The 23,094-nt window shown below is 54.9% G+C and overlaps 3 protein-coding genes and 1 long non-coding RNA gene across 5 annotated transcripts in view; 2 read left to right on the forward strand and 2 right to left on the reverse strand.

Moving 5' to 3' along the window:
• Positions 1 to 2,121, forward strand: part of LOC105483240 (methionyl aminopeptidase type 1D, mitochondrial) — a 94,682-nt gene extending 92,561 nt beyond the window's left edge. Inside the window, 1 exon segment of the mRNA XM_011743984.2 lies at positions 5 to 2,121. Coding sequence (XP_011742286.1) covers positions 5 to 83 — 79 coding nt within the window. The 3' untranslated portion in view covers positions 84 to 2,121.
• A 2,840-nt stretch (positions 2,122 to 4,961) lies between these two features.
• Positions 4,962 to 9,365, forward strand: LOC105483237 (distal-less homeobox 1). 2 transcript variants are annotated; one of them, XM_011743981.3, is made up of 3 exons: positions 5,106 to 5,691; positions 6,351 to 6,550; positions 7,695 to 9,365. In XM_011743981.3, exons 1-3 carry the CDS (start codon positions 5,379 to 5,381, stop codon positions 7,947 to 7,949), a joined length of 768 nt encoding a protein of 255 aa, XP_011742283.1. In that variant the 5' UTR covers positions 5,106 to 5,378; the 3' UTR covers positions 7,950 to 9,365. The 2 variants fall into 2 exon arrangements, with proteins under 2 accessions (XP_011742284.1, XP_011742283.1); XM_011743982.3 differs by lacking the exon at positions 6,351 to 6,550 and having other exon boundaries at positions 4,962 to 5,691; positions 7,695 to 7,918.
• On the reverse strand, positions 6,546 to 13,314 carry LOC139357143 (uncharacterized). The gene is made up of 3 exons (XR_011609856.1): positions 13,023 to 13,314; positions 9,588 to 9,812; positions 6,546 to 7,702 (listed from the first exon to the last, which is right to left on the reverse strand). It is a non-coding gene; the product is annotated as an uncharacterized lncRNA (long non-coding RNA).
• Positions 13,315 to 19,068: 5,754 nt separating this feature from the next.
• LOC105483236 (distal-less homeobox 2) lies at positions 19,069 to 22,510 on the reverse strand. Its single transcript, XM_011743980.2, has 3 exons — positions 21,753 to 22,510; positions 21,076 to 21,260; positions 19,069 to 20,563 (listed from the first exon to the last, which is right to left on the reverse strand). Exons 1-3 carry the CDS (start codon positions 22,150 to 22,152, stop codon positions 20,162 to 20,164), a joined length of 987 nt encoding a protein of 328 aa, XP_011742282.1. The 5' UTR covers positions 22,153 to 22,510; the 3' UTR covers positions 19,069 to 20,161.
• Between the last annotated feature and the right edge of the window lie 584 nt (positions 22,511 to 23,094).

Below are 23,094 nucleotides of genomic sequence, written 5' to 3' on the forward strand. Positions count from 1 at the left end.
ACAGGTCGGCCCAGTTCGAGCACACGGTTCTCATCACGTCGAGGGGCGCGCAGATCCTGACCAAACTGCCCCATGAGGCCTGAGGAGCCGCCCGAAGGTCGCGGTGACCGGGTGCCTTTTTAAATAAATTGCTGAAATCTGGCTAGAGAACTTTTAGAAGAAACAGGGGAATTACCGGTCATGCGGTAACCTACGTGGCACCTAATAGCATCTTGGAAAGACCCAGGCGCGGGGGGGACTGGAGGGCAACTGGGAACTCGGATCTGAAGCCCTGCCGGGGTTGTGCGGCTATGGAAAAACAAATCCTGGCCCTGGACTCGGTTTCCCAGCGCGGTCAACGCATCTGGAGGGGACTGGAGGAAACCTCTTCGTCTGGAAGACGAGAGATTCCAAGAGAAGCACGGTTTTCTCTTTCCCTTGTCCTGACTGTTCCAGTAAAAAACCTCTTAAATCCATTGTGTCTGAGGTCCTTACCTCTCTGACAGTTACAGTGATCTTCGTGTCTGAATTTTGCACGTCTGCCGAAAAACCCCAACCTGTTGACTGGGATTTTAAAAAATCCGTTTTTCCCTCTTGTGTATCCCACATTGGCCGGCCCCAAGGATGCTCACGGAAGCCAGTCCCCAACTCCAGCCCTTCCGTATCTTTCCCCTCCATCGCGGCTTTGCGATGAAAGATTAGCCTGCGAACAGAGGCATTGATTACAAACATGTCCTTGGCAGTGGACTCTGGGCCTGGCCATTCTTCGGGTTTCTGTCAATCCAGAAACGCGACTTTCCTGGACCACTGCTGCTCTTCCTCCCCTGCCCACATCCAGCCCTCCAAGGCCATCCCAGAGGTGAAGTTTGAGGCCCTGCCCCCAACCACCCCACACGCACGCACGCTAGACCGTTTGCTGCACTAGGAATTCGAGCTTGGGCCCCACTCGCCCAGTTGTGTACAGTGACTGGTTAGTGGGCGGTCAGGTCTCTAAAATGACCCCTCCCCACACTGGCCCACTTCGCATCGGGACCTGCGCTCGCACGCTGCAGGAGCCGCAAAGGTCAGCTGTTCTGGAAACTGAGAGGGTCCCAGAGAGAGGAGACACCGGCGCATTTGAGAGCAAGGGCCTACTTGGCTGGGACTGAAGCTTGCGAGTTGAACTCCAGTTCGGCCGGCAGCTCCATCCCGCTTCAGGAGCAGGAATCCAAGGACCCACGCTGTGTGCGCCAAGGGCCATTCCTCCCCGGAGCACCCTCCTTTCCCTTGCGCTTGCTCTCCAGTACCAGTTCCGCACCTGAGCTCAAGGGTAGGGAGGGGCCGGGCCTCTGGCAGTCCACGAAGGAAGCCGTCTGCCTCCGGTTATGATTTTAGGAACAAGTCCAATGAGGGTTTTCAAGCAGTTAATGGTTGTGCTAACTCTGGTTTCTACTGAAGCGGGTTTTGCAAAGCTGACATCCCTTAAAAATAGCTTGGGCTTTCGGAAGCGGCAAGGAAATGGCACCTGTAATTGCCAGGACGGGTGGTCTCCTCGGCCAGGACTAAGAGCCAGCTCATCTTTGTAACACTCACAATACGGGAAACTGAGGACCAGCCGGCTCGGAAAAGTGATGAGTTCCAGCTTTTACCTAACACAGGGTTCTCCCCGTCGTCCCTCAACCCCTCCAGCTCAGCTTCTTTGTGTCCAGGGTTGTAGATTTTTGGATAGAGGTGTTTCTGATTCTAGTGAGTCTGATAACTGGAAAAGACCAGGGAGTGGCTGACGATTTACAAGGTCCATAGAAAAACTTTTTATGTGGTCAGAAGTTGGCCAAGCAGAGGCCCACAGGCTGATGCTACTGCCCACCCCCCACCCCCCAAAGATCTGAATTCCCTAAAGTGCAAGCGGGTTCAGCTGGCCTTGGGAGATGTTTGCTGGAGAATGACTTCAGTTTTCTCCTAAGGCAATCAGATTGCAACCATTAGTATTGTATCTTATCTGCAAAGCAGTTTACTCCGAGGTTCCCCAAGGATACTTTTATTAGGACCACAGGACTTTACCAACCACTGAGGTAACACGCTGCTTGTGCAGCAATTATTTTGAGGTGGAGGTATTTATGGGACAAGTTTATAATTCCATTTATTAAAGGGACTAACCTTTAATGTGTGTGTGTATATATGTGTGTGTGTATGTGTGTACCAACACTCAGCAGCTCCATAAAGAACTCCCTTTTAACATGCTTTGAAGTTGAGATTAGGAAGTAGATTTAAAAATACCTCGTCCACGCCTTCTTGTCCCTTTTCCAGCTGAACTGGCCCAAAACCTCACCCAGAGCCACTGGGATTCCAGCCAAGAGTGGCTGTGGCTAACACCACCAGGACCTCCTGGTTCTGAGGTGACTCCAGTAGGTTCCATGAGGAATCCAGGACCCTCAGGACAAATGGGAGGGTTTTGTTTTCTCTCAGAGTGAGGGCAGGCAACAATTTAAGCAAACCGGCATTCAGAACAGGTGTCACCTTAGCAGTAGAGAGTGGGAGGGATCCACTCCAAGCTCACAAAGTGCGGCTAAGATCCCACATTGAGAAACCAGCTACTGCCAGCGGCTCGGCATGAGAGGGCCCCTGCTCAGTGCTCCTCCCTAAACCTGCTTTTCTGGGCTAAGAAATAATTCCGGAGTGTAGCCATCTCTTGCTCACACACAATCCGCTTCTAAATTAAACAAGGCTCTGAAACAGTATCCCGAGGGGCGCATGCCGGACTTTTGTTCCAAGAAGGCAACCAGGTCCCCTGTGCTGCTGCAAAAGTCTTTGATCCCTCTCCAGCTGTGGACACAGAGCACCCAAGAGACTGTCGCGAAGTGCGGCCGTCTCTCCCCTTCCCCCCTCCTTGCAAGTCTCTGGAATACACTGTCCCTAGGCAGCCCGGCCGTCGGGATTCCTCACGCCTTGCCCTGAGCTCCCGGAATTACCAATTCCACTTTCCCCGGTCCCAACCCCGACCCCGCGCCCGCCGCGGCGATCACTTACGTGGGCAAGGCCCTCAGGGCACGCGCAAGAGACCCGGGGCCCGGGCAGTATCCAAGCGACTGTGCTAGGCACACGGCATGGCACTCCGCACCCTAAAACAGGCACTAGTAAGGAGCAATTAAAAGCACAAGTGCGACACAGAAATCAGGACGAGCCGAGCGGCTCCAGGAGTTGCCTGGTGGCGGAATCATTAGCTGGCTGTTGCTACAAAGCCTCACCGTGTGGTTCGGTGATTAAGAAAAAAAAAAAATCTTTTAAACGTTGGCAAACCCGTTATTGGTTTGGCCTATTGGGTTTTTTTTTTTTCTTTTGTTTTTTTTTGCTCCAACCACGCTGCCTGAAATATTTCTGCCCCCAGCACTGTGCCCTTAAACCAAAGGAGAGGAATTCTGCGGGCAGCAGCAGCTGGTACAGAAGTTAAAAAAAAAAGAGAAACCCCCTCTACTAACATCTATAACGACAGCACCGATGTAATTTGTTTTGAATGTTCATTTTTATTGGTGTTCCCTCTGCCAAAATGCGCTTGATTACAGAGGTTTGTCCTGTGATCATTGCACACTCCAGACAGGGGAAGGTGCAGCGATGAAGGTTCAGCTCAGGCCAGATCAAATCCCGAGCTGTTTAACGCTGAAAGGCTGCATGTTGCTATTAGTGTTAAATATATGGCTAATTATGCGTATGAAAATTAAACATCAGTGTTATGCTAATGGGGCGCCTTCAGCTGCGGATCTGAGCACTTGAGACTACCATTTAATCAAATGAATCAGTAACTAATACATCTGCACGTGTGAACTTTCACAAGATCATTTTCCCGTTCCCGTCACACCGCTAAATTATGAAAGAAATAATTATCAACACTTTCTAATTACCTAACAAAGTAATTTGGGATTCACCGTGGGACTGGCGGGTTGGGGAACCAACATCCACTTACAGCCAGGGTGGTGTGCGCCACACCGCGAGGGGGTGGCTGTATTGGTAGTAGTGGCGATGGGTTGGGGGCTTTTGTGCAGTTTTTCGTACCTAGCACCTCAGAAGACAGAGGGAGCAGCGGCAGCTCTTGCCTCCACTAGCCCTGCCCCCTAGGCCCGGTGGCGCGCGCTTTGGCCACTGGAGAAAGATACTGGGTGGCAACGCGAGAGGTATACACAGAGATAGGGGAGCCTACTACAGGCCTGGGTTTGCTGCGGGTTTCGGTGTCCCCCAGGGACTCCTAAACTCTGGAAGTCTCGCTAGACCTCAGGAGGCCGGAAAATGATCACCTGGCGTCCGCGGCTTCAGCAGATCTGAGCCCCTAGGCCCCCTGGGCTCCACGCTGAGCCGCGCTCTCGGGGCGAGTGAGCCCGGGGCTCTCCGCGCAAGGGAGTGGAGAAGGGAGGGGGAGGAGGAGGAAGGCTGGGAGGGAAAGAGGATGTGTGTGTTGGGGGAGGGGGCGGCGCAGTCGCCTTTCCTGGGAGGAGAAGCGCGGGTTCCTGGCTCTCCACGCGCACTGCTTTAATCAGACCGTGCAGCCTCGAGCTGGAGTGGCCAGCTGGGCCTGAAGCAATGCGAGCGGGCCCCAGGGAGCGACGGCGGCGGCGGCGCAGCGGCCGAGCGAGTGAGTTCGCAGGGAGGGCCCCTAAGCCCCGACTCCAGGGATGTGGCAGAGCGTACCCGGGCCGGGGAGGCGCGGCCGAATGGGCGCCGCGCTAGGCACAAGGCTCTTGGGAGGACCTCTGTCTGTTGGCCGCCTCGGGCGCCCCCCAGTGCGCGACTCCGCGCTCCAGAGGCAGAGGTCAGGCTCCTCCCCAGCAGCCCTAGCTCTGCGCCGGACTGAGTGGCAGCGACGAGAAGCGGTCCAGGGTGTCTGGCGTTAGGGACCGCTGAAGGGTGGGGACAGTGGCAGGGGGGCGGCGGCGCCGAGCCGCTGGTTGGTTCCTGGGGAGGAAGGCGCGCGAGGGAGGCGGGAGGCCGATGAGCCGCGGGCCGCAGCGGTCCCGGCGCAGACGCCGGAGCCCATTGTGCTTCCTGCCCGGCGCGCTCTGTTGCAGAGCAGCCCCGGCCGGGAAGTGTGGATGCGACTCTCCCGAGGCCGGGCCGCCTCGCCCGCTCTAGTCCAGCGGAGCCCGAGCGCCTCGGACCAATCCCCAGTGATTATGCAAGACAGCGGACCAATCAGCTCCGCCAGCTCATGAATATTTATGACCTTGGCTGAGTCAAAGCTTTGAACCGAGTTTGGGGAGCTCAGCAGCATCATGCTTAGACTTTTCAAAGAGACAAACTCCATTTTCTTATGAATGGAAAGTGAAAACCCCTGTTCCGCTTAAATTGGGTTCCTTCCTGTCCTGAGAAACATAGAGACCCCCAAAAGGGAAGCAGAGGAGAGAAAGTCCCACACCCAGACCCCGCGAGAAGAGATGACCATGACCACCATGCCAGAAAGTCTCAACAGCCCCGTGTCGGGCAAGGCGGTGTTTATGGAGTTTGGGCCGCCCAACCAGCAAATGTCTCCTTCTCCCATGTCCCACGGGCACTACTCCATGCACTGTTTACACTCGGCGGGCCATTCGCAGCCCGACGGCGCCTACAGCTCAGCCTCGTCCTTCTCCCGACCGCTGGGCTACCCCTACGTCAACTCGGTCAGCAGCCACGCTTCCAGCCCCTACATCAGTTCGGTGCAGTCCTACCCGGGCAGCGCCAGCCTCGCCCAGAGCCGCCTGGAGGACCCAGGTACGTGCGCTTGCCAGGGAGAGGGAGAGGAGGAGGTACAAGGGAGAGAGGGAAAGAAGGAGCGGGGGAGAAGAGGAGAGGGAGAGAGAAAGAGAAGAGAGGAGAGCGAGGTGGGGTGGGGGTGGGGAGGGCACGGGAGCAGTGGAGGTTTCGAATATCAATCTATAGATCCTTGTCACAGCAAATAAATTTTTTTTTAAATTCACTCAATTTGCAACTATCCAGCAAAGGATAAATCCCAGAGCGTCTCCTGGCACTGGCTGGGCCTCTGGGCGGCTCGGTGTGCAGAGCACACAATGCCCCGCTGGAAAACAGAAACCCACATGTGCACGTATTAGTCTCGGTAATTATTTATTGCGTAGTGCTATAAACAATGTATGCAATTAAGGGTAATTAAACCTCAACTACCGCCTGCAAAAATAGCAAACTTTCCCTGCAAAGGCAGGGGCTGCGCTTCTGGGAACGGCTCTATCCCGCCTGCAGTGGCCCGGGACAGGCCCTCGGATTTTGGGGGACCCTTCCCTGGCTTTCAGAGTTTCTTGAACGTTCTCTCCCTGGTCCTGCCTCCGCCACCCTTCGGTAGCCACTCGCTCTCGGCTGTTCGCACTAAAGGCGGCCCCTCGTATTAACAACGGGCCCTGCTTCTGCTGTCCCTCCAGGGGCGGACTCGGAGAAGAGCACGGTGGTGGAAGGCGGTGAAGTGCGCTTCAATGGCAAGGGAAAAAAGATCCGTAAACCCAGGACGATTTATTCCAGCTTGCAGTTGCAGGCTTTGAACCGGAGGTTCCAGCAAACTCAGTACCTAGCTCTGCCGGAGAGGGCGGAGCTCGCGGCCTCTTTGGGACTCACACAGACTCAGGTACCTCGCCGCTGCCGCTCCGTTCCGCCACGCAGGCTTTCCGCGGCCTGCCTGCGCCCGGGTCTTCATTTCTTGCTCGCTGTGCCTCACGGTCGGGGTGTCACTGTGTGTGTGTGTTTGTGTTCACCCCTGGCTCTCAGCGTGTCTCCTTCCTCCCTCATCCTCCGCCCTAGCTCTGTCGCTGCTCTCGGTATCCCGAGCTGCCCGCAGCCCGGCCCTCTGTCCCCGGACAATCTGATTAGGGCGCAGGAAGGAATTCCCTAGACGTTTTGTTTGGGAACTCTGAGGTCACACGTGCCTAAACAACTGGAACAATAGACTCGGGGCTTAATCCCTCCCTTGCCTTTAAATTGTGTGACTAATCACTCGGGGCCTGGGTCTGCGCCTCGGCCTCCCTCCTCCTCCTCCTTCTCACAGGTTGGGGGTGGGGGGAGAACCTTTCCTCCGCCCTCTCACCTCTCAAGTCCCAGATCTTAGAGGAGAAACGGGACCGACCTTCCCGGCTTTCCCTAAGACTCCGGGGAGCCCGTGAGCGTTCTGACGGCGGCGGGCGCGGGCTTCCAACGTCCGGTCCGGGATTTGGAGCAGAGCTGGAGAAAGCAAACAGACCGTAGGGCAAGAAAGGTTTTGAATCCAAAGAAAAGTTCCCCAAAACCTTGAGGCCTCCTTAGTCCGTCCCAACTCAAGGGCAGAAAGGATGTCGCATAGAAAAGTTGGGTCGCATTGCAAATAAATTTCCTCCACTCCTTCCTAGGTTTTCGATTCTTTTATTGATGTTGATATTGGAATTGCGGGCTCGGTGTTGTGCAGGCGCTGTATCTTCCGCAGGCGGTAGCCACGGTCGGACTGAGCCCCTGGCAGGCTAAGGCCTGGATCCCAGTTCGCCCCTCACCACAACTCCTCCCTGGCTCTCTGAGAGCTGCCCCCATGGGCTGACGGCGGAGGGCGGTTAGGCCTTCGAGGCTTTGGCTCTTATGGGGGAAGGGAGAAAGGAGGGATGGCTCTGCTTCTCTGGCAGAGGGCTGCCAGCTGGCGCAGGGTTGGGAGGTCTATCTCTGCTGTTCTGCGGTCCCTTTTTTCCTCCCTGTGACCTAGGTAGGCTCAGTGGTCCCAGCCTGAGTCACGTTGTTGTCCGCTCTTGCAGGTCAAGATCTGGTTCCAAAACAAGCGATCCAAGTTCAAGAAGCTGATGAAGCAGGGTGGGGCGGCTCTAGAGGGTAGCGCGTTGGCCAACGGCCGGGCCCTGTCTGCTGGCTCCCCACCCGTGCCGCCCGGCTGGAACCCTAACTCTTCATCCGGGAAGGGCTCAGGCGGAAACGCGGGCTCCTATATCCCCAGCTACACATCGTGGTACCCTTCAGCGCACCAAGAAGCTATGCAGCAACCCCAACTTATGTGAGGTTGCCCGCCCGCCTCCTCCTTGTCTCCCCGGCCCAGGTCCCTCCCGCCTCCAGGTCCATCCACCCCGTCAGGAAAAGAAGGACCCAGAGGGAAGAAGAAGGAACAGTGGAAGCAGGACGAGCTCCATCTCCTCAGAGCCCCGCGAGGTCCGGCCCAGCAACTTCCCGGCGCCCGCGCTCTGGCCTGAACCCTGGCCTGGGCCGAGCAGTAGCAGCAGAGAGTGGCCTCGGAGGGAAGGCACTGCCACCTGAGACAGGCCAAGCAACAAGATAAACCCGGCTCCACCCGACCCACCGACCTTCAGCTTTGTGGGACTATCAGGAAAAAAAAAACAAAACAAAAACAAAATGTAGAAAAAGCAAAAGCTCTTTTCTGTCCTGTCAGTCTCCTGTCTCCTTTTGCTCTGTGCGCTGATAAAGTCAAGGTCCTCATCCGTCCGCTGTCCTCATTCTGCGGCCTCTGCAAAAAGCCACCAGGTCTGAGAGGCCCGGGTCCTGCCCGGCTGACCATCTCCGGATCCTGGGACACTGCCTGATCATCTGTGTAGCTGGTGTGGGAATCTGGGGGCATTGAAGGGAGGGGGTTTTATTTATTGAGAAATGGACTTCGCCTGAGGCTGTTTGCCAATTCGAGGTTCTGCTGGGCGCAAGAAACTCACTGTTCAAACGCACTGTTTACTTTAAACGCACGGGGAGAAACGAATAAGGAGGACGTGGTGATTTTTAATTTATACAGTAACTTTTGTACTTCTCTGGCGTGGAGAGTTTGGAGCCGAACGATTTGCATTTTTTACATGTCCGACATTATTTAATAAATACTTTTTAAAAGAAAAGAAAGATAAATGAAGTCAACACGATTTTCTCATCTGGGGAGGAACTCTTGGTTGCTTCGCCTGGACAAGATGGAAAACACTGGTTTCCTCCTTGGGTAGAAAGAGGGAGCGAGGACAAATGGGGAGTAGAGAGAAAACAGGCGAGAACAAGCACCCTAATTCCAGTGGGCTTTACAATAAGACAAAATCAGCTTTACAACAATCCCTAGAGGCTCAACCACAGAATAATGCCAGTCACCACCCTGAACGCACAATCTTCAGTGCAGGCTCTAATTACTGTACATATTATTGTTATTATTATTATTATTGTTCTGTAAACATGTTGCACAAGCTTAGCCTTTTTGCGTTCTGTTGTGTGTGGCTGTAAAACCCCATGCTTTGTGAAATGAGAATCTTGACATTTTACTTGTGAAATTTGGAAAATGTGATCAATTAAAATCAACTGTGTTTTGTGTTCTCTATGTCAAAGTTTAGTTTTATATTGAGAATGTTAACTTATTGCTTTGTATCTTGGGAAAAAAACCTTTGTAAATAAGTTATAAAGTTTCTTTGAGACAGTAAAATTATGATTTCTTGAAAGAACTGCTCTCTCTTGTGCTGTGTGAGGGTGTGCCAGGGGGCCAGGCCAGGTTCCCACCTCTGGAGATAGTTCATACAGGGTCAGCGACTTATCAACTTGTCGGTGATAGAATGGGGACCCTGTACTCCAGAAACACCAGGATATCGTCAGAGGCCTGTGGGGTGCCCCATTGGACCTTTTCTTTTTGCCTTGCTCCCTGGACCCCCAAGGTGTCTGATTCCTACCTGAATTGGAGGGGTAAGGAGAGAATCCCTGGCGAGGGTTCCCCGGGAAGGGGGCTCAGGAACAGGTGCATCAGGGCAGAGCTGACGCTCAGGAACCAAAAGGATGTTGAAGACCGGCTGAGAGGAGATGAAGTCAGAGTTCAAAGTCAGCCGGCCAGGACGATTTCAGTTTTTTCCACACCCAGCCAGCTCTTGGGAGGCCGGGATGTCGGGAGGCTGAGAGGCCTGGAAGCGGAGACACTGCTTTGCCTCTAGTCTTTCTCCAGATCTGGCCTCCCGGCTTTTGCATGCCCGGAGGCGCTGGATTCCATCGCGGAAAAGACGCAGCCAGACGCCAGGCAGGGGCCGGAAAGACACGTCTGTCAGACTGCCCCTCTATCAATCAGTGCGCTCCAGGGGACAGGGCACAGTCCCAGGGAGCCACCCTGGGAGCTCCACAGTGAGAAAGGCAGGTTCCTGTCTAATGATTCGGGGTCTTTCTCTGCACCTCACAGGAATGGAGGTGGTAAGGAAAGGGTGGCTGACTCTTTGGAACCCCAAAATCTGACCAAAGTCAAGCACGCCACTCCCACCTCATCCCAGTCCGAAAGTCCCAAGGCCAGGCCCTTGGGGGAGCACCTCTAGTGAAGCATTTGCTCAGATTAGTTCCCTCCAGAGGAACACGGGCTCCAAGGGACTAGAACCAGATTGGTTCTCTTCTCGTGGCCCTGCGTCCCAGCCCAACCCCAACCCCAGATCCCGCAGCCGAGCCGAGGCAGTCCCAGAGAGCTGCGGGCCCAGACGGGCTGCCAAACGCTATTCCTGCTTCTCCTGCACTCGCCTTCCAGCGCTCCTGCCCGCGGGAGCTGGCCCTCCACCTTTGGGGGCCCCTTTCAGGCGCACGGTGGGGAGCAGAGCCCGGAAGGCAGTGATCTGTGTTGTGACAAGCACCCATTTTTCAATTGGTGCTGGTGAAAGATCAGATGCGCCAGGTTCTTCCGACGCCCTTTGTGAAGGGGAGGAGGAAGTGGCGGGGCTGCTGGGAGTGGGGGGAGGCGGTATGATAAAAGCAGGGAATGTCGGGGGCGGGGGGATGATGCTGAGGACCTCCAAGCCCCTTCCAGGCCTGAGATTAGGACTTTTCTCCGCAGCACCTAGAAGCACCAGCGCTAATGGGAGAAAGCAGACCTTGGAGACCGGGATATGGGCAGTCAGATGGGCCTCAAAGCTGAGGAAAGAACCAATTTCCCAACTCCGGCGCGGGGTAGGGGGTCTTCCTAGGTTCAATTTCCCCTGGGAGATGTGACTTTGCTAGTGCGAAGATTTCTGTCCCGCATCTGACTCAGGTCCCCTAGAAGACAGCTAGGGCCCAACGCCTCAAGTTACAGGCAGAATCTGTTTGGTCAAGCGGATTGTAATACTTTGAGATATTAGCTTATACTAATTTAATAATCTCTCGCTAACAGTTCAAATAGAGAAATTATTAGTTTTAGCTAAACGAAAACGGTCTTTAGTTAGGCTCTATTATAATTATAAGCGGTTGTACTTTTAAAAAATGTTAATCTCAATATAGGCCTAATTAATGCTGCCTTGTTACTGACAAGTAGTTCATCAAATATCTGATTCAAAGATTTTCGTAATGAGTATATTAATTAAACTATGAATAATCTAAAGGTGGTTATATTTAAACAATACCTCATTATAATGATTAAATACTGATTTCGAATATTATGTCTTAACAATTGTCACTTAGAAAACACAACCTTTCCTTATGTATGAGTCTGTAATGGCAAAATGCAATTTTGGGATTTTTTTCCCTTGTTCAAAAAATGTGAACCTCATTTTAAAACACTTCTGAAATAGGTTACACACAGCTTAATGATTATCAAAATGACTCTTTTCTGCAAAAAAAGACCCCAAAGTGCGCGTACAGCTGCAAACCCAAGAGGGTCAGCATCATTTCACTGTATTCTCTTCTTGATTACAAGCCGGGCCCATCAAACACAACATAATTACAGTAATTTCAGGTTTATTTATTCTAATGCAGTTTCCCCATCTCTCTGGTAATTATGAGCAATTTTTTCGCCCAGGGAATCTTTTTGCATTAACAAAAGAGATAACGCACTGAAAGCCAAATTTGCTGTGCATTGAGAAAAGGAAAAAAAAAAAAATCAAATAGGTGCGAGCTGCCATCTCTGCAATTCTGCGGTACCGGAGCCGGCAAATTGCTTGCAGGTGTATGGAGCAAGCTTGTCAATGGCCAGGCCTCCAAATTAGCAAATGCACAGCAGCAAAGTAATGAAGACAGACTTAGCAAAATTGCCAAACAACAGATATCCCTTTAATATCTTCTCTCACTCACACTAGCTCTAAAAGGGGTAGGGGTAGGGACAGAAGCAACAGTCCCCAGCCCCCTCCTCACTGCTCTTGGCTTTCATGAGCCCGGAGGGGCTGGGTAGCCTTGTGAGTGGTAATCTAATTGTGGGAGAACTCAGATCCTAAATCAAGGCACTATTTTACAAATATAAAACTGGAAACATTTATAGTTCACAGCTTTTCCTCACTGATCATTATGTTTTATTTTTATTTCTTTCTTCCGGAAATCTGCACCTGGGCTGGGTTAGATATAATAGCTCTTCAGCCTTCTTGATTCTGTACGAGTTTTTAGAGCCACAAGAAGTTTTAAGATTCCCCCATCTATATGCACAGAAGTGTGAATTTATTCATAGAGAGTCATCTGATGTAGAAACTAACTGAATCTTTCACCTTGAAGAAATTGTCAATTTCTGTCACCCAAGGAAAGGTAGGTCTGTGCGCTGGATGTGGAACATGAGATACTAGATCAAGAAAAATTGGGAGCAAACAAGCAACCCAGGCTTCCTAGCTTTAAATCTTTATCCTGGTATCCATCTCTTCCTTTCTGTATCTTTTATAAACTGATTTCAGAACTATCTGGTTTTCGTCATACCACCGCCTGGATTAAACACCTTTGAAATTATAGGCTAAAGCAAACTTTTCTGCTCTTCATCCCACATGGCCATAGGAACCTCCATCAAATGCAGTATAGAGGGCAAGGGTCCTTCCCTGCCATGCCTCAAAGAAATCCTCCTCCGGTCCCCAGCTCCACAACAAACCCCCAGCTCCAGCGTAGACAGACAAACGGCTGTAAAGATTGCCTTCCCCAGGCTCAAGAAACATGTCACCCCCACCCACCGCTTTCCTACCCCCTCCCTCATCCCTCAATCTTCGGGGATTAACACTTCCTGAAACATCAAGTGTTTTTATAAAAAGGAAAAAAATAATCCTGACATCGCTGACAAGAAGTTTTGATGGAAGAATTAGCTGGTGCATACATAATCACTCCCCCACCCTCCTACTCCCGGAGCGGGAGCCACGGCGGCGGGCGCAGCGCAGCCTTCCAACCCTCTGAAAAATGAAACCGGTTTCCACCCTTACCTTCTTCAGTGTCAATTTCAGATAATCTGGACACACACTCTTTGCTACATCAAATCAAAAGGGTCGAAGGTAGCTTTTGGCTGGGAGAATAACAGGAAAGAAAAATCAAAAAAGAAAAAAGGGAAAAAAAGGAAAAATAGAAAAATACAAAACCGACCAAACCAGAGTAAAACAAAACCAGAAAACCAAAAACAATCCCCCAGCCCCATCCTCCTATCTTGAGAGTAAAGAGTGGAAAGAGGTCCCCAGGACCAGGCGCCTCAGAGCGCCGCAGGCTTTTTGCAGCGCTGCGCTTGCAGAATAGGACTGAAATTTTCGGCTATATAGCCTCTGTCTTTATAGCTGATGAAAAAAATTGCAGATTATTAGCATAAATGTTTACTCTTCATTACGCTGATGACATTGTGCACTCGAGATCTTGGTAATCTTTGGGAAAATTATGAGTAATTTTTAAAAATTTTAAAGCAGCAGCAGTTACCATGCAATTCAGGCTAATTCTGCGTAGGCTCCGAACGGATATAATTATCGAGGAGTCAAGATGTTATGCTAAAAACTATGCATTGATATTCCCATTTATTATGTACATACAACTTTGACAATGTTGATGCTTGAAATAGCAGGAAATTGTCTTGCGCAAAAATTACAGTCCATATTAGGACATCTGAAATTGCGAAGAATTATATAGTAATTGCAGGCTTTCAGATGGGAGAGCCAGAATGCTCAAACTAGTGCAAATGTGGATAAAATTACAGATCAGAGCAAAAATTAGGGAAAAAGGGGGTCTGGGATTTTTCAGGTTGGCTATAGGATTCCGGAAGTGTCTAATGCCACATGATTGCTACAGCTTTAGGGGAGACATTCATGCCTCAAATAGAGCCTTGGCCAGGGTGGCTTTAATTGAATTTCTTGGGCTTTTTCTTTTAATAGGGGCGAATGAGGAAATTGGCCACCCAAGGCAAATTTTCGCTGTCCTCCCGTGAACGTGCGGATGAGAGAATCCCTTTCCTGTACCTGCTCTCCCCAGGTGAATGCCCGGGAGGCCCCGAGGGGCTCCCCACCCTAAAAGCAGCAACTGAGAAAGTGACTGAACCGGATCCCCCCTCCCGCCACCTCCTCTTTTCTTTTTCTTTCCCGTTTTCCCCTCCTTCTTCCTTCGGCCCCCTTCCCGGATTCTGGCAAACCCCTCCACAGGGCAGCCGGGCCGGGCCCCGGGATGGGCAGGCCGGCCCCAGGGGGCAGGGGGGCGGGATGATGGGGGAGCTGGCTGACTGTGCTGTCGGTGCCAGGCGGGGAGCATCTCGGGAGATGCCCAGGGCGGTTTTGGGAAGGTGGGAAGTGGAGGGTAGGAGCGGAGGGTCGGACTGGCCCGCCCCGCGACCGCCTAGGCTCTTCTTTTGTCTCTACCGCCCGGAGATAGCGTTCCCCCACCTCCCAGACATTCACTTCCCACTTGGGCGGCGCTTCTCTCGGGAACCGAGACACCCTGCGACTTTAAGAAGCCGAGGCCAGATCCGCAGAGGGAGGGGGCGGGGCGGGGGCTGCCCCCGGGGCGGGGAGCGCGGAGGCGCCTGGCGAGAGAAGCCGACTGGAGCGCGGCCACCGCTCAGAGTTGCCGTGACTCGGTCGGGTTCTCCGGCCAGAAGTCTCCATTGTTCCGGGAGCGATTATTTCACCTCCCCGCTGTCCGAGACTCCTCGACAGCAATAGGGACGGAGAAGCGGCAGCCTGGGCAGCCTACCACGTTTGCTCCGTGCGGGCCCCAGTCTGCCCCCCGGGGTCACCGGAGCGCGCTCCAAGTCCAGTCCTTTCGCCCTCGCTTCTCGCCCCGAAGTTGTAATCCTCTGCCCAGCACCCCCGGCCTGCCTCTTGGGTCGGTTCTGCACCTTCTCCCACTCGGCACCCGACCCTCGGCCCGCATCGCCCTGCCGGGGACCCGACGCGACTGGGGACCCTCCCCAAAAAGGCCTCTCTCGGAGCGCTGCCACTCAGCCCGCAAACTGCCGGGACACTGCAGCTTGTGCGCTCTGGCCCCGGAGGACTAGTGGGAAAGCCGGAGCCGGAGCGGCCGAGGGAAGAAAGGTCTGTCTGGAGGCTGTCTGCGTTCTTGGCGTGAAGGCGCCGAGCTGCTACTCCAAGACCTGCCTGCACTTTCTTTTCCTGAAACACAGTCTCCCCGCCCCGCCCGGCCCCAGGCCCCAGGGCGGAATGTAACATCTTGTAATGTGGCAATCACTGCCAAAACCGTCCCCGCGAGGGGAACTCCCGCGGGGGAAGGGGGATCGGAGGGATGTGGGGCCTCTGCATCCGCCTTCACTGGTGTGTGTGGGGGCGGGGGTGGTGTGGGGTGGCTGCGGCGTGCCTGGCAGATCCTGGGTGGGAGGGAAGGGAAAGGTCGGCCTGGGGGAGGCTTCCCTGGGGCTGCTTTGGGTGTTAGGATCCTGCTAGAGGCCTCCAGTCCCCGCAGGACCTAGTGCCCTAGCGCCAAGGCTGGGAGTAACGCTGCCCCCAGGATAGCGCCCCATCCTACAGCTTCTAGGATTCCTGGACCCCAAAGTTGAATTCGAAGGGAAGGGACCTATCTGTCTTTTTGGAGGAGGAGAGGATCTGTAGCTTAATTCTCAAAGGAGTCTTCGACCCTAAACAGGTTAAAGCCACTGGTGGTCGCTGTTCCATGGAGGGAAAGAAGCGGGCTTGTGACTTTTGAGCGACCGCAGGGGACACCAGGAGTGAGGGAGTTGCACTCGAGTTTTACTGCCCGTAAGAACGACTTTTTGAGAGGGGACGGGGCGTCTTCCTCCCCGACATTGTTCTCTTGGGCGCAGGGGACCACTTCGGAGCTTCTCTTTCCACCCGCCTCTTCTGCCCCTTGTCTTCTACCACCGAACTGTTTGTAAACAAAGTTCCAGTCTTTCCCCGCTCTCTTCGCCTCCACCAAACCTGATATGTCTTCCAAATTCGCTTCATCAGTCTGGGATCGTTACACAGGGCGGATATTCACAATTTTCACAAGTGATCCTGAAAGAAGGCCTAGGGGAAGCCTCCTAAACGGTCCCACATTGCAGCAGGGCTGGTGAGGCCTGGGATCCATTCTCTCTCTTTTCTGCCCTTCCCATCTCGGAGTCTCAGGGCCGGCGGAGGGAATTCGGCGCACCCGGAGGGGGGTCTGCGCCCAGCAAAGCACCGCGCTGGGGCGAGGTGGCTGTGGGCAGAGCGTGCACGGGGGTTGGGGGGAGAAGGGGACTGAAGGGGCCGGGGGCGCAGGAGCACCTGGGCGGCAGGCAGTTGGCCCTGGAGCTCAGTGCCCGCGCTCTGTCTGAGTTGGGAGAGCCCTGCCAGAGGGTGGAGCGGAGAGGACCGTGCACCCCTCACTCTTCGGCTTCCCTCCCCCTGCTTCCCAGCGCTTGTCATATCCTGTCTCTGGCCTGATATTTCACGCGAGCAATTGGAAGGAGATTACAATGGAGATTTATGTGTGTTCTGAGCACTGCTAGTTTCCCAGTGTAGAGAGCCGAGATCGCTGCTTCCCATTTCCATTTTTCATTCGCGCTTTGGGGAGCTCAGTAGAGCACGGGGGGAGCGTGTCTGCGCGGCGGCGGGCTGATCACAGGACTCCGCGTCTCCGGGCGGGCCGGGAGACTGTGAGAAAGGCTTGCCAGCGCGTCGCCCCCGGCGGGGCTGGCCCCCGCCTCCAGGAGCCAGGCTTTGTTTCCTCCCTCGCCCACTCCTCCCCCTTTTCTCCCCCTCATTTCTGGGACCTGGGCGCGTCCTTGCAAACCCTTCTCTTTGCCCCTCTCCTCGTCTGCGGAAACACCTCTTCCTCTGGCCCCTTCACCCTCCTGCTCTCGGCTTCGCAGGCTCCCTGGGGAAAGGCTCATCGTGGCCCAGACCGACCCCTCCGTCGCTGGGTGCCGGGTTAGGTGACTCCGGCGAGTCTGTGGGGCCTCAGCCCACCCCGGAGCTGAGGGCGCCCGCCCTCCCGGCTCCCAGGCTTGGCTCAAGCCAAGGCCTGTTGCGTGATTCCAACTTGGGCTGACATTCCCTGCCCCGGGCGCTCCAGCATAGGCCTCTTAATCATCTTGTCTGCTGCAGATCCTCGACACCAGCCAATTTACTGCCCGTCTCTCCCCGCTGGTTTCGGGAGGAGGGAGGGGAGTGCGCGCAAAGGAGGGGAGGGCACAGTTAACCTCAGGAGGAAGGCTGGCACCAGTTAGTGGCACTAAAAAAAAAAACCCACAGAATTTGGAGCTGGGGTAGGGGTGGTGGACAGGGATGGGGGTCTGCCAGGCAGCGGTTGCTTAGGGAAACCCAGGATCACAGGTCAGTGGGCTTCAACCCAGGCCTCCCTAGCCTGGGAAAACAATGCAAAAAATGCAATGGGACACTAGATTGTGTAGCCTCCCTGCTTTTTCCAAAGCCGCAACTCTCTGGACCGCACCATTGTAAACCAGACTCAGAGCAGGCCCAAAAGCAATCTGCCCAGAAAAGTCATGATTCTCCTCGGGATGATGCCACTGAGCCCAGAAAGTCACCTCCGCCCTGTGTCTGGTTTTGGCAGATAAGTTGAAGACACACAACACAGATGGCCTCATCCTAGAGGAGAGGAAGCCTGGACCTGGCAGGCGGGGCTCTGTGGCTGGTATCCAGCCCCTCTGCAGTAGCAGAGAGTCCCTTCAGAGGGCATGGCTGAGGTTCAAACCCCAGGTAAGAAGGGGCTCTCTCAGCCCCAGGATGCTGCTCTTCCACACAAGGTGAGGTTGAAAAGCCTCTGGGTAACTGTGGGTTTCATACCCCTCTCTGGGGGCACTGTGATAAAACAGTAATACTAAATATTAAATAGATAAAAGTTAGTTGTTACCATGTGCCAGGCACTGTTACATTGTTGCCTCATTAAATGCTCACAACTCCAAGCTATAGCTGTTAATGTCTTACAGATCTGCAAACTGTAACACAGGATGGTTAAAATGGGTTCCCCAAGGTCACACAGTCAGTGATTGAAGCCAGGAAGCTTCTACCTGTGGGCCCTAGCACTTTCAGGGGAAGGGACTTTTAGTTCAGGCCTTCATTAACCACCAACCCCTGGCCTTTGTAGGGAATGCCAGAAAGTAGGGTCACCGCCAAAGTTGGAAGCTGGTTGTGTGGGGCCCAAGGTAGAAAGCAGAGCCCAATGGTGTGTGGACATTTTCCCCTCCAAGAGTATGAAGTGGAAAGATGCCACTCTCATACCAGTGTATATAAGTCTGTGACTGTGTATACATGAGTGTGCATATGTGAGTTTCTCTATCAGTGTGTAAAGGTGTGAATCCGAGTGTGCATGAGTTCGTGTGTCAGTGTTGTGTGTAAAAGTGTGATGGAGTATGAGTGTGTGATGTGACGGTGTTAGAGTATGTGTCATTTTGTGTGCGCCTGAGAATATTTGAGCATGAGTGTGACTGTGAGAGTGTGTATCAGTATAGGTGAGTGTGTGTTAGTATAGATGGGCCTGTGACAGTGTGCTCAGTGTGTGATTGTGTGTTAGAGCGCGCGAGCACAGCCCCGTGCCTTTGGGGTCGCCTTGCATTCCAGAGCAGCCAACCGTGCCTCACGAGGGTGACTCACAGAGCTCTCAGTTCAGTCCCGAAATGCCGTGGGACAAACAGAGGGGAAGGTTCAAAGTAGGGGTCCGACCCTCAGGTTGCTCAGGTCCCTGATGGGAGGTCCCCCGCGGCGGCTCGGATGCCTACCCTGGCCATCCAGGCGGGCGCGGGGGCGGTGGCGCCAGAGCCGGAGGGTCTGGGCAGGCGGAGGCTGGAGCCGCTCGGCGCTGAGTGCGTCGACTCTCCGCCGGCTGGAGAACCACTCGCAGGGACTCGGGAGGGGGCGGGGCGTGAAACCCCGGTGCGGCCCCACGCCCAGCGTGCCTGTCCTCTCCTTGCCGCACCTCGCGGTGTCGCAGCCTCGGAAAGATGGAAACGTAGCTCTCGGCCGGCTGGCTTTCCGGCCTGTGCAGCTGCTTGAGCTCTGAGCACATGAGTGACCGGACCCTGGCACCAAGAAAAAAGCGCACACATCCAATGAAAACAATAATTTATTTAAATAATCTCTTCATATTGTAAAATCAACATTAAGAGCATGTTGTTTTCATAATAAATAACCCCAAAATACCTTTCATTTCAACAACAAAGACTTTAGGATACGATAAAACAAATCCAAATCAGTAGCTTAATTTAACTGAAACGTTTTTAAAGGAAAAAATAAAAAGGAGGGGTTGCCGAGGCCACTGCTAAACTGCAGTTTTCACAACTGGGGGTTTACAAAAAAGTCTGAAAAGATGGGTATTTTTATACAAATAAATCAGTGGGAAAATACGCACAGACACCTTTATTTACAAACTCTGTGTCCAAGTCCAGGCTAATAATCCTGAATAGGTTTTAAAAAAGATAATTTAAACACATTTTTGCAGTGTTCACATATTAAAAAATCATTTTTTTTCAACATCAAAATGAGGTCATCCGCAAAGGCACCTAAACTTTTAAAAAAATAAAAATAAAAAAACTCCACTGGTGATGGATGAGGAGAGAGCTGAGGGAGCGCTCCTTGGGGAGCACGGTGGGGGAAGAGAAGGGATGGGGGCTCCGAGGGCTGGGAACTGCAGGGAGTAAAGTGGCCAAGGGTCAAGGGGCTACGTAGGGGAGGGCGGGCAGGCGGGACCGGGAGGTCAATAACTGCAGCGTCCGAGCTGAGCCCAGGGGCGGGCGAGGAGAAAGAAGCCTCAGAGCGCCCTGGAAGCCTCGCGCGCCTGGGAGGCGTCCATCTCCCGAGACCCAGCTCTCAGCCCGGGGCGAGGAAGGCGCCAGACAGGCTCACCCGGAAGGGAGGGAAGGCAAGTCAGAAGCGGGGCTCGAAACGGCCGAGACCCGGGGCTCAGGTCAGAAATGCGGCCTTTTAGGGAGGCCTTCGCCAAGCTGCTGTCAGGTTCCCCCGAGAGAGAGGCCCGCTTGGTGGCCCCGGGAGGGAGCAGGCCCTGGAACGGGCCACTGCAGGTCGCAGCCTCCAGGAGAGGTGGGTGGCGGAAGCGGGCCGGGAGGAGAGAACCCCGGCTCGGGGTAAGCACTGAGGATAACTGGTCTCTGCTCTCAGTCTCTGGCGAGTTCTCCCTGGGGTTAGAAAATCGTCCCCGCGCTCACCGGGGCGCCCCCGCCGCCGTGATGGTGGTGGTGGTGATGCGGCTGCGGGGTCTGAGTGGGGTGCAGCAGCGGCGCCGTGGCCTGCAGGTGTGAGGTGGATCCCGAGGCCTGGTGGTACCATGGGTAGTTGCCCAGAAAAGCCGAGGCCGCGCTGCTTGGGCTGGAGCCTGAGCTGCCGGCGCCGCTGCCGCCACTGCCCGGACCGCCGCCGCCCGCCATCCGCTGCGGCGCACCGAAGTCCCAGGAGGCCGGCGCCGAGATTGGCGGCGAAGCACAAGGTGGAGAAGCGCTGGCCCCAGGGTGCTGCTCCGAGGGAATCTCACCACTTTTCCACATCTTCTTGAACTTGGACCGGCGGTTCTGGAACCAGATTTTGACCTTTGAGGAAAAAGACCTGAGCATTAGTGGAGGAACCTAGTCTTGGGGCAGTAGGAGTTCGAAGAGGAGAAAAAAACAGCAGAGAAAAACCGCCGGCTAGAGGTGGGCAGCTAGCGCCCTGGAAGCGGATCACGGGCGGCGGCCTTTGAGACTCTGAGGGTTCCTGCTCCCTGGGGAGGTACTTGCCAAAAGGCCAGGACTGCTGGTGTACGTGCACTGTGATGATGGTGACAGCGGGAGGGTGAGGAGGGCCAGTTATTTCACCCGCTTAATCAGTAGCGAGAGGTACGGGATTTCTGTCCACCGGGTCCCTTTCCTTCCCTCCCACGAGGCGGCCCCTTGAGGGTTTTCAGCTTTGGGCCTAGAAGCTTACTTAGGGCCGCTCGAGGCGTAGGCCTGGAAATCCTTAAAAGTACTTAAAGTGAGCTTTTAAAAGCATTGTCCTGAACCCGCCTGCTTCCCAGCCATCTCAGGCCCGCGCTCTCCTCGCCCCCGCAGGGCGCGAGCCCCACCTGAGTCTGGGTGAGGCCCAGAGACGCCGCCAGCTCGGCTCGCTCCGGCAAGGCCAGGTATTGAGTCTTTTGGAAACGCCGCTGAAGAGCCGCCAGCTGGAAACTGGAGTAGATGGTGCGGGGTTTCCGGACTTTCTTTGGCTTCCCGTTCACTATCCGGATTTCAGGCTCAAGGTCCTCCTTCTCTGCAATGATACGGAATTGTGAGAACCGCGCAACCCAGGGGTCCTGGAGTTCCCGCGCTCCTAGAAGGCCCGGAGGGGGGACTTGGCTTGAGCCAGGAGGTGGGTGCACTGAACTGTGGCGCCACGGGCAGGCGCAACTTTGCAGCTTGCGGATCGGAGCCGCCACCGACCCCGGGAGCTGAACCCTCCAGGGAAGGGGGAGACAAGTGCACACCCAAGAGAAAGAAGCAGGTGGCAAGGAGATGCCCTTATGAGGCAGGCGGAGCACGCCCACTTGGCCCTTGAGGCCACCAGGTCCCACCAACGGAGAGAGGGAGGTAACCGGCGACCTGCGGCAGATTGGAGGCTGGGGAGGGTAAAGCGCACAAGCGGGCGGTGAGCAGGCAGCGTGAAAATCCAGGGCTTTAGACGGCCCCCCGCCCAGAACACGTTTACCCATCCATCCCATTAACTAGACCGACTCGACACTCTTGACTCCAGCGTTATGCATACCAGGCTCGTTGTTGGCTGGGGACGAACTGGTTCCATAGGGAGCGTAGGAGGTGTAGGCGGCGGTGTAGCCCAGGTCGTAGCTGCTCTTGGCGGAGTAAGGGACATTGTTGAGACCGCTGGCTTGGTACTGGTAGGAACCCATGTGCGCGAAGGGCGAGCCCCCGCCGCCGCCGCCGCCCGCCGGGTGCTGTTGGTTGGTGTAGTAGCTGCTGTCGGTGGCGGTGGACACCGGAAGGGTGGGCGACTCCTGGGGCTTGTGGAGGCTGCTGCTGCTGCTGTTGTTGCCACCCGGGCCGGCGCCGCCGCCGCTCGGGGGCTGCTGGTGCTGGTGGTACGTGCTGGAGGCGGCGATCTGGGTCGAGTGCATATCAGCCACTAGACTGTCAAAGACTCCAGTCATCCTGGCCCGGGACGGGAAAGAGCAGAGGTGGCGGGCGTGCGGGGGAAGCCAGGCGCCTCCTCCGTCTCTCCCGGTCCCCTCCAGCAGCCAATGTAATTACGGGGGTGGTTGGGGGGAAACAAGAAAGGAGGCAACCGTCTAGGCGCCTCCTCCTCCGGGGAGGCGATCACTGTGCGCTGCTCGGGACAGCTGCTGGTCGCATCCTCTTTCGGCCTCTGGGCCCTCTCGGCTCCTTGCCCAGCGCGAGCGCGGGCTCGGGCGGGGGGCGGGCAGTGAAGGGGGCAGGGGTGGCTGGGCCGGGTCGGGGATCCGGGAGGCGGGAGCAGGTGAGCGGCCCTGAGCGGCTTTACGATTGTCTGCCAGGCGGGCTCCTGCAGTGTGGGCATTTAACACTCGTCACGTGAGCGCTGGCGACGTCACCTAGCAACAGCCAATCAGAAGCAAACGGCCGCGGAGCTCCGGGAACGCCCGGCCAGGGGGCGGGCGTCACATGGTGGGCGCTGTGGCTGCGGCTGCGGCTGCAGCGGCCCCGGGTGCAAGCAGACTGCCGCTGAATGTGAGCAGCGAGGCAAGGGGTCGAGGTAGCGGGAAGTAAGGGTGGCCCGCAGCAGGAAGATAGAAGGCGTGGAGACAGACTGGCGTTTTGCCTCAGAGGAAGAAGTGGGGTCCCCCATCCCATTCTGTGCAAGTGCCAGTTCCAGTGATTCGTACTTTCATGTCCGAGGTCAGTTTTCAAACACATTAAAGTACATCGGTGCCCAGAGTCCAGCTAGCTCTATCTCCACTTTTCCTCGAAGTGTCTGGCACTTACTCTTGTTAGCCACTCGGCACTTGACATAGTCAATTGATTTAATTATCCACAAACCACGTGTAATGCCCGCTTCCTAACCAATCCGCAGAGATATTAGGACAATTAATTAGATAATATTAAAACGGGTTTTC

The sequence above is a fragment of the Macaca nemestrina genome, chromosome 11, assembly GCF_043159975.1.
Source record: "Macaca nemestrina isolate mMacNem1 chromosome 11, mMacNem.hap1, whole genome shotgun sequence".
Taxonomy (NCBI): Eukaryota; Metazoa; Chordata; class Mammalia; order Primates; family Cercopithecidae; genus Macaca; species Macaca nemestrina.